Genomic DNA, 10,245 nt, shown 5'->3' with positions numbered 1-10,245 from the left:
CTGAAGACTCCAGGACAATCCTGGAGGATGAATGAGGCCCCGGGGCTCCTAGGTTCTATCCCTAGTTCTACTGACTTGCTATGTGATGGTAGACAAGTCACTTCACCTCTCCAGGCCTCCATTTGTTAATGAGGATACTATTACAATGAATTGGCTCTGTGTGTGATGCTCAGGGGATGCTCAGGCAACATTCAGTATAACTATCCACTCCCCTTCCTCCTGCACCTTTACAGAAAACATTACACAGAGTTAAACCTGAGGGCTATTGTATATAAACCCCTGACAAACAGATGTTAAGAGCGCCCAGACAATTTCAAAGAGAGACGCCAGGTACATCCTCAGTAAAACAAACATGTCGTGCACCCAAAATACACTGTGAACAGGATAAAATATTGTAAACAGTGTTTGTAATACTATGAATAACTTTTCAACAAAAGCAGCAAAACCAGTAAATCTCTGGTGTTCCTCATGCAGATGTTCCCCTTTTTGTTTCTGTTACAAACATTCAAATAGAAGGTTTCAGCACGCACATCCAAACACGTCCCCTCTGAACTTCTCTCAGAAGTGACTGCTCAGTGTTTATGGCCAGACCATAGTACCTAGGGTGTGTCACCTGGACCCCGCAGTGCTTGAAGCAGTGTCTCAGTCCTTTCATAGCCCCCAGAATCCCATCAGCAAACAAACAGGCTGGGGATCCCCTCAGCTAGCAGCATTCCAGTCCTGGGGTCAATAACTGACTAGTCCTCACAATTGCTGGTGAAACAGAATCCATGCCTGTATCCAAAGCAGTACACGGATTGGGATGAGCATATAAAAGGTCCACTTCTGGATCTCTATAAGGCTCTCACTCTGTAGGACACCATCTTCTCTCCCATAAACCCAGCTAAGTCAGACAAGAATTCACAAATCCTCCCCTCATTAAGTGCTGCCCTATTCGCTCACTCTCTCTGAGGCAGAATCCCACTGTAGAGCCCTTAGTTGATAGCTCAATATGAGTTCCACAGGTTCTGTTGCTTCTAGAGGAGACCAATGCTTCTTCTCCAGCTCTTCCTATAGATCCATAAAATACTCCATAGTGGACCAAACATTATCCTAATGGAGAGCTCCCCTAGTAAATAGACCTGGAAGAACGCTGACCTGTATCCAAAGTGGGGCAGGGAGTGGGATCCAGCTGTCACAGCAGGCACATCTCTTAGTCCTGTGTTGATCAGCTGATGAGTCCACGGGGCTGCCTGTCTTTAATTCCTGTTCTGGAAGTTGCTGGGCCAAGTTGCCCTAAAGGCTACTCTCTGCACATGTGCAGAGAGACAGAATATCCAGCTAACATCCATGTTTCCTCTCCACTGGCTCTCTCCCCCTCCCCTGGAGAAACAAAGTCAAATACTGCAGCCTAAAGCATGTGGGGTACAGGTGCATATCCACTGACTCAGAATTGCTCATCTGTGTGTCACAGGCCTTAGACTGCTCTTGAAGATTTTTCTTTTGCTCAAATGTCAAGGACCTGCACTTTTGGAATGGGAAGATGACAGTTCTGTCGGTGCCGCCATGAAGTTCCCAGCTCATGTAACATTGTGTTGACGGCTATGAGAGCATAAATGGTCATGAACTCATCACTACTCTTCCTACTGGACATGAGTGTTGCTAATGTTTGGGAAGGACTTTAGTAGACCTGGGAAGTGGGGATGCTATTTTGTCTCTGGTGTGTTGGTTTCTTTTATTTTATGGACCTATGGGAAGCAGTCACCCAAAGGCTGCTGCTGCCAATGCCTGCACTCTGGCATTCCCACTAATCTTCTTCTGTTGGAAACTCCTTTGTATAATTAATTTTTTAAAACATTCTTGCTAACCACAGGAAGCAAAACAAAAAGCTGAGTCAGCCCCGGGCCACCTGAGGTTGGAAGTAGCTCCCTAGTATTTGTGGAGCAACTCACCCTCCTCCTGCCCTAGGTTGTTTGACAAAAAAATAATCAGTGTTTCCAGCAGATAATGGATGTGCTGGAACAGACTGGATGGGGATTAGCTCACTTTGTTCGACTGGCAACAACCTAGCAGCATACCTTTCTATCTTGGCATGGACAGATCACAGCAGCTGCAGGAGGCCTCCTTTGTAGCAAGTACTGCTATGCTGCCGGATTATTGTTCCAATGATTCAGATAAGCATGTTGCAGTAGTAGTGTGGCAGGGGGCTTGGGATACCGTTCTTGCTCATAGCAGGCACCTGCTTGAGAGGAAAGAGGGATTCCTTAGTTTAGTAAGAAGTGTCTTCTGGAGATGCCCCAAAACACCCTGGGTTAGGTTTCAGATCTCCACACTGAAACCTGCTCCCCACCCTGAACTTATACTTCTACTAGACTATGGTGTAAATATATAGTGATGCCAACTCTCTTTTAAAGCCTGGGGTGTTCTAATTAATTTCTGATTTATGCCTTTCAATCTCATCACGTTTTGCCCTTATCCAAAATGGCTGCTATTTCCCATTACTGCCAATGGGACTCTTCCCTTAGTAAGATGGCTGCCATGTCCCTTTGAACTTGAGGCTGTCCTGGGCAAAAAAATGGATACCACCTCCATCCAGCTCTTCCAATAGGACTAATGCCACGTTGCCTTCAAGGAGGATAGTGGCCATTTAAACACCCTGTGAGAGAGTCAGACAAGGGGCAGAATAATATGAAGGTGCCAGGAATGGCGTTGTTGGATCAGCAAGGAGGGGAATGCAACAGAAAAGTATAGGAAGTTCGAGAAATGTAGACAGCATGAGGCAGACTGAGGAGAGTGCAGGGAAATGTGGAGGGGTAGGAGGCACACTGAGGGAGTGCAATGGAACATGGTGTGGCGGAGAGAGGAAAGCATGAGGTGAAAGGGAGGAAAATATTTTGGGGCAAGAGAGAGATGGGAGACTGAGCAAGCATGTTCAGCAGGAAGTGATCCTGCATTGTCAGGTTGATGGTGTGGGTGTTCTAACAATGGGGTGGGTCCTTCTACCTCTGACATCTATGATTCTATGAGATTTTTGGCAGTGTTGGACCCACCCATAGTCTTGATTCAGCCTTGAACCCAAACCCTGAATTCTAACCTAAACCTGGTCTAGATCAGAGCATCTTCACTTTACTTTATATAGGCCTACATTTTCAGAAGTGGCTTGTGATTTTTTTGGGGTGCCTCTTGTGTTTCAGTGCCCAGTCTGAGACACTTTAGAGGGACCAGATTTTTGGAGGGTGGGTGCTCAGCACTTTCTAAAAATCAAGAGGTGTCTTTTCTGCATCACCATAATGGGGCACTCATGTCAGTGTAGAGCAGGCCTCAGGCCTGTTTCAGATATCTCAAGCTGAGCATCCAAAATAACTGAGATGTCCAAATTCACTAGTCACTTCTACAAATCTTGACCGTGATTCTTTCTGCCCAAAGAGCTTTACAAAATACAAGCATATATGAAGTAAAGATATTTCAGTCCTGGTGCTGAGATCTCTATGCCATCCTGCAGAACTATATAAATCTGAGTGAAAATAGTTGCACATAAGGTAAAGCCATCTAAATCCTCCATTTCACAGAAGAGCTTGTTTTTCTCTTGACTTTTCACTTTTAGGGGGAAAAAACTGTTTGGGGATTTTTTGACAAAAAAGAATGGGAAGTGGAAAAATAAAAAGCTTTTGATTTTTTTAAAATCAAGCTGACTTTTTTCAGATTTTATTCTGCTCAGTTAATATTTCCCCTCTCTTTTTTTCCTCTTTTTTTCTATTCCAACTTTGTTTTCCTTTTTTTTCCATTTTTCCCCCAGAAAAGAGGGGGAAGGAGGGAAAAGAGGAGAGAAAGGTGTAACAAAAAGAACCAAACACACAAAAAACTCAGTTTGACAAAGTTAAATTAGCAGCTAAATATGCATTTATATGTTTTCAGTGAAGGGGAGTTTTAGGACCTGATCATCCAGGCTGGGGCCTGAGGGAACTCAATGTTTAACAGGAAGAGTTCAGTGCCTTGCAGGATTGGCTTTGAATAGATGGCTCCAAAAATATAGAAGAGAACCCCAGCCAGAACCCCAGATGTGAACACCTTACATCCCTGTGGGGATTTCTGATGCCAGCATCACAGCGTGGTTCGTACTTTGTATTGGAACTAAAATCTGAACACCCCTGAACATTGGCAGTGTTCTGCTCCCTGGTTAAATATCTCTGATCAAGCCCCATTCGAAATGTACTCCACCCCTACTGCAGACTCTTTGAACCCCTGTAAGTGACAGAAGAGGGGACCCCAGTGATGGGAAAAGTTGCCTTTTAGAATTTTAGTGACAGATCTGTCTGCAGGGGGAACCTGGGATGGGAAGGCGGAAGCTTGGAAAACCTCTTGTTGCCGTTCTAATGATAAAAGATGAAGCATTCAACTGATCTGTGTGCAGGCTTATTGGAAGCATCCACATGACAAGCCTCCTGGCTTTCTCCGGAACTAACTGATATTCCATGGCCAAGTATTGCACCCTGTACCTTCAGAATAGACTCGACTGCAAGGTGTTTTCTGAATGCTGCTGCAAACCAAAGTATGATGCAGTCATTAATGCAGGAGACAGGAGGGAGAAGATGCTGAGGAGTTGACTGAAACACAGTGGCCAGAGAGACATGCCCAGCTAGCATGTTAAGTTTGTAATAAAAGTTTTATTCCACCTGTCTAGCACTTTTCATTAGTAGATTTCAAAGTGCTTTTCAAGGAAGCTATCTTATCCCCATTTTGCACATGGGGATACTGAGGTACAGAGAGGTGAAATGACTTGACCATTGTTACACAACAGACCACTGGCAGAATGAGGAATAGAGTCCACATCTCCTGAGTACCAGTCCAATGCTCTATCCACTAGGCCACACTGCCTCTCATGCTGGGTCTTGATGAAGGTGGGATCTCTGAATATTTGTCTCCAAAAGCAGAGTTGCTAAGTGCTCAGCAGGAGGCACCGTTTCAGTGCCCTGAAGAACTGGTGAAATACAGCTGCAGAAGTGGGAAGCAACCAGTACTAAGGCAGATGTGGGGATAATGGAGGTCTCTCCGACTGATGGGACTGTAGAGGTGGCTGTTGTTGGCGGACAGCATGTACTTTTAATTCTACATTTCGCATTGCCCCAACAGCTCTAGACCATCCAGGCATAGTTTAAGGGAGGCTAAACCCAGATCTATCCAAATTCCAGATCCACACCCTCCTAAACCTGCTCCTTTTCTGAGCCCAGACTTCCATTCCTGGAGAGAGTCTTCCTCCCAGCCCAGGCAGGCAGACCCTTGTCTTCCCCCTACTCCCATGGCACAGTTTAACACTTTCTGGACCAAGATGGCCGATATCACCCACTGTAGAACAGCACTTCCAAATGTCGATGCCTGACTTTAGGCACCTAACTCCACATTCCAGCAAGAAAAGGCATGGCCTGATTTCCAAAGGGTTTGAGAGCTCACTGCAGTCAGGGGTGGGCTTTCTTGTAGAACAGACCAGTGAATTAAAAGGCCTATGCTGCCTTTTTAAAGGCTGAACATTAACAGGCTTCTCTCGGGCCAAGTAAAGGCATAAACTGAAGCCTTCGTCAGCCCAATTCAAAACAAAATGGAAGCATATGGCTCATTTAAGTCAAGTTGAAGTGAAGAGAAGGTGAACAAACCACCTCCCCGTCCTACCACTTCTTGCCTCCCCACTACCATATTCTGCCCTCACCTCACTACAGCACTCTGTTCTTTTAAGGTGCTGGAAGATCAATTATCTCCACACAGCTGGCCCAACTCTGCTACCCTGCCAACCTGTGCAGGGTGCAGCTAAGTGAGCTAGCCAGAAGGCAAGGGTTAATTTCTGCCCTGCCAATCTCTGAATGGGACTTCTATGTCTCATCACATCAGAATTGCTGTATGTTATTCCTCTAGGTGCACTTCCCATGTATTTAGGGCCTGATCGAAGCCCATTGAAATCAATGGAAAGACTCCCACCAATTTTCATGGGGTTTGTACCAGTTGAGCAAATACTGTAAATAATTTAGGCAAAAATTTGTTTAAAAAAAAAGTTTATAAACTAACTGGCTCTGACAATGTTCTCACTCTTGATTGGAGTTTGTTTTCTGTGAACCTTCTAGAGGTTGAGTTTGCTGGCAGGAAGGATGGTGGAAGTGACTGTTTTTAAGTGAATATCAGAATATTTGTAGAGTAAACGTTGAACTCGTAAATATAAATCACACTGGAAAGCTAGATGCAAAGAATGATACTCATCCAAAAGAACAGAAACTTTCTGAATGACTTATGGATCCAATCAAAAATAACCAATGCAGTTGAATATTGAATACTCACAGCAAATAATTCACAGTGATTAGAGATGGATTAAGATTTTCCCACTGAAAAATGGGGTTTTGTCAAAAACAATTTAGAAGGGGACAGGGATGTCATTTTCAGCACTCTTAGTTTTTCAGTAGGAAACTTCAATTTTTGTTTTGTTTTAAATTGAACTTTTAGTTTTGTTGTAGATTTTGAAAACTGAATATTTTTTGAAACTTCTGATTTTTGATATTTTTGTTCCCCTCTTTTTTTTTTGAGGGTGTCATTTTTTCTTTGTTTCAATTTCCCTTTTTCCACTATAATATTTAAAAACATCTTCACCTTTGAGAAGTTAGACTGGGGAAAGGAAAATTTTAAAAACAAAATGCCCCGAATATTTTTTCATTGCATGGCACACAGTGGCAAAAAAAAAAAAAAAAGGTTGGACAATGAAATTTCAAAATTTTGGAAATTCAGCATTTTCAAAAATAATTTTTTAAAAGTTTTGAAAAAATGAAAAATTGTTCTATTTCCAACTTTGCAAAATGGAAATAACTGACATTTTGTGAAGTTGTTTTTATCAGTTCCAAAAATTATTTGCACATCAAAAATAATTAAGCAAAAGATTTTGAAATCCAAATAAACTTGACAAACTGCTAGATATTTACAGACACTTTGCAAATAGTGAAATTCATCAGGTAAACTATTCACAGAAAATTATGCTCCTAATTCTAGTCCTCACAGAAAACGATTGGATTTGAGACATCTGAATAAATTTCATTTAGAAAATTTTGATGCTATGACTTCTAGGAAATCATAGATTTTTAAGGCCAGAAGGGATCAGTGTGATAATCTAGTCTAACCTCCTGCATAACACATGTCATAGGACTTCTATGTAGTAAGAACACCAGAATGAGTCTTTAGTTGTGGTTGAACTAGAGCATATGTTTGGAAAAACACCCAGTCTTGATTTAACTTCCAGGGACATATTGTGCCTACATTCTAGCTGATAGGACAGATACCAGACTTCTGGCCTTCCACACTTATACTCATTCCTTTTATTTTGCATCTCAGAGTGTTTGGTGACGCTGTGGAATGGGCACCTGTTCAAAAAATTTTTTTTAATTTGAGCACATCCCCTAGAGTAGAAAGGATATGGGTGATTAAGACACAAGGTTACCAGTTAGGAAATCAAAAGTAAGATCCTCATCCTTTTCTGCCATATAAAAGGGCAGCAGAGGTGTAAAGGGGCCCTAAGTGTCATATCTTTCTGGTGCAGGATCACCGCAGCACAGAAACTTGAAGACAAGTGTAAAGCTTCCCCCTCACTCCCCAAGGACCACCTTGTGAGCCCTGACATAGGAGGCAGGGCTAAGGGGAGGAAGGATGTGTCCGTATTGGGCCACCCAGAGAGGCTGTTCTAACGTAGATGGGCCCTCAACACTAAGGCTGTATCTCCACTACAAGCTGGGGGTGTGATTCCCAGCTCGTGTACACATGCACTCTAGCTCACTGAGAGCTAGTGTAAGTATATATAGTAGCATAGGCACCATGGCACAGGTGGCAACAGCGTCAGCACAGCTTAGCCAGGCCGAATACAAACAAACAGTGTGTACATACTCAACACAGCATAGCCGTGCTGATGCTGCTCGTGCTAATGTGACGCACGGAAGAAATCCTCTGTCTAGGATTTGGAAGAGAAATGACACAGAGTCTTATTTATATATTTCATTTTTAATTAAAAAATAAAAGTTATTTTAATACATCTCTTGCAGCCTTCGGGCAAAATGCACCCTCAACAAGACTTTAGGAAACGTGATGCATATCTATTCTTGGCACACAGATCTTAAAAACAAATGCGAACTTTCTTCAGCCACTTCTTAACTCCATTGCTCTCCCCTAACCCTGAAAACATTTAAATGCTTCTTGGGGGAAAAAAATACAAACCATACAATAATTAGAAATAGGCCCGAAGCAAACATCCCAGTTCTGGAGCAGCTTGAAAGCCAAACCGTGATCTCAATCTAGATTTTACCCAATGGCCATTATCTTTATAAAAATTGCTCTATATCTCACATCTGATCACCTCAAACCTCCAAGGAAGATCTGAAATCTGAACCTTGACCTGGGTCTGAATCTTGCACCTATCTTTATAATGGGAGTAACCAAAACCCTCGGTCTGTGCATCCTCCAAAAAACTGTTTCACTTGGGCCCATGGCTAACAGAAATAAGTGCTGGTTAAATGAGAAATTGTGCTGTAAAAGTTCCCTTTTTCCTGGCAGTCATTGCCTTGAGGCCAGATTGAGTACTCTGTCCATTTCTACCTTAAAAGGCAAAGATAAGGTCAATTGAACACACCGAACCCTCCAAGATGGTCATATCACTACACAACCACCTCCTGTGGCATGAATGGAGCCTTGGGCTTTTCCTGATTCTCCAGGCTATTTCAGGTTTCTAGACACACAGTTTCTTCTGGAAGATATCTCTACAGTACTCAGGCCCCCTTGTTATCTGCAGGGAGGACTTACACATGCTGTTGGGAAGGGAAAGACTGTCACCACTGGGTTTCTTTGTTCCACAGTAGCCCATGCTGGTTGATTCCCAGTGACACAAAGTGCACAAGCTCCTGACTTATACACAATGTCTTTTTGGTTGTTTTTTTTTAATTTGTTTTTTTCTCTTTCCTTTTTCTGTTTTTTTTTTCTTCTGTTTTTCCTCTTTTAACTCAAGGGCGTTGTCTCCTCCGGGGAGGACTCCAATGTGTGCTCTGGAGACTTTCCCGTCTCCAAGGAGACTTCAGGCTTCTCCTCTGTCAATTCAGGCTCTTCTGGGGCCTGAGATGTTTCCAATATCTGCCTCTGAACTTGGCTGTTCATCTTTTCCTCTGCCTCAATTTCTTCTGAGCTGGGGATGGAGTTTTTCTTCGGGCGGCCTTTAGGCTTTGTCGGAGCTTCCTGCCCACCTTTCAGTACCTGGAACAAAGATAATAAGTGTTTGGACCATTCTGAACTGCACTAGTGTCTTCCATCCAAGTTCCTGATGGTACTTTTAATATTAGAATGAAATCTATCCCTGTTCAAAGACCTGGCCCACGGTTTAGACACCCTTACCTCCTACTCTGAACTCAAGTGGAACTTAAGTGATGTGTAGACCTTCTGGGACTTAATGGGGCTTAATTAATTTAAATGGAGGCAAGCACAAATCCAGCAGACACTAATGTCTCAGACTTTACATAGGATCCATTTACTCATTTTCATTGGGCTGGGGGGGGACACCCAACTCTCAACACAGCACACACACAGGCTTGTCCAAAATTCAGCTCCCTTACTGAGATTTTCTTTTCATTCTTAGCTTAAGGAGGAACAATCAAACCTCAGCCTGAGTTTCCAAAGTGAGTTTTTCTCCTTCTGTCAGCTTTCCCTTGTCTCTTAGAGACTCAATCCTTTTTACTCCTGCTTTGGAACTAATGAGATCCATCTGGTCTTCCTACCAGGATAAATCAGCAAAATAGCTCTGTCAGCTCTATTATCTCCATTTTGCACACAGGGAAACGGGGGCAAAAGAGGAGGCAACTTGCCTAAGATCATGCAGTGAGTCAGTGACAGAACCAGAATGGAACTAATAGGAACTCACTGCTCTTCCTCTCCTCTAATACAATATAGGACAGACACAGAGTGTTGTCATTATTGTAGCTGGAGTGATGTATTGGACAAGTGGGCATTCTAGATGTTTTTGAAGGACAGGGAGGAGACTTGGTGTACACTAATTGAGAAACTGCATGTAAAAAGGCTTGAAGTTTGGAGTACATGAAAGAGATGAAGGGAAAGGTCAGGAGAGAAATGTGGGCGGACCGTAGGGAGCAGGAGCAGGTGTACAGGAAGAGATGGAGGCAGAGTCAGAGTTAAAGACAGCTTTAAAAGTTAGAAGCAGGGACATCACCTATCAGAGCTGGACTTAGCTTCATTGAATTTAAGTCTCTT

At 43.1% G+C, this 10,245-nt stretch overlaps 1 protein-coding gene across 1 annotated transcript in view; it reads right to left on the bottom strand.

Annotated features, from left to right (window-relative positions):
* Nucleotides 1-8,042: 8,042 nt before the first annotated feature.
* BARX2 (BARX homeobox 2) overlaps nucleotides 8,043-10,245 on the bottom strand; it is a 51,929-nt gene continuing 49,726 nt past the window's right edge. Inside the window, exon 4 of the mRNA XM_030538254.1 lies at nucleotides 8,043-9,237. Within this exon, the coding sequence (XP_030394114.1) occupies nucleotides 8,986-9,237 (252 nt within the window). The 3' untranslated portion in view covers nucleotides 8,043-8,985. The remainder of the gene's footprint in view (nucleotides 9,238-10,245) is intronic.

This window comes from Gopherus evgoodei, chromosome 19 (assembly GCF_007399415.2).
Source record: "Gopherus evgoodei ecotype Sinaloan lineage chromosome 19, rGopEvg1_v1.p, whole genome shotgun sequence".
Classification (NCBI taxonomy): Eukaryota; Metazoa; Chordata; order Testudines; family Testudinidae; genus Gopherus; species Gopherus evgoodei.
The sequence above is the reverse complement of the archived record's forward strand: the minus strand, read 5'-3'. Positions and strand labels throughout refer to the sequence as shown.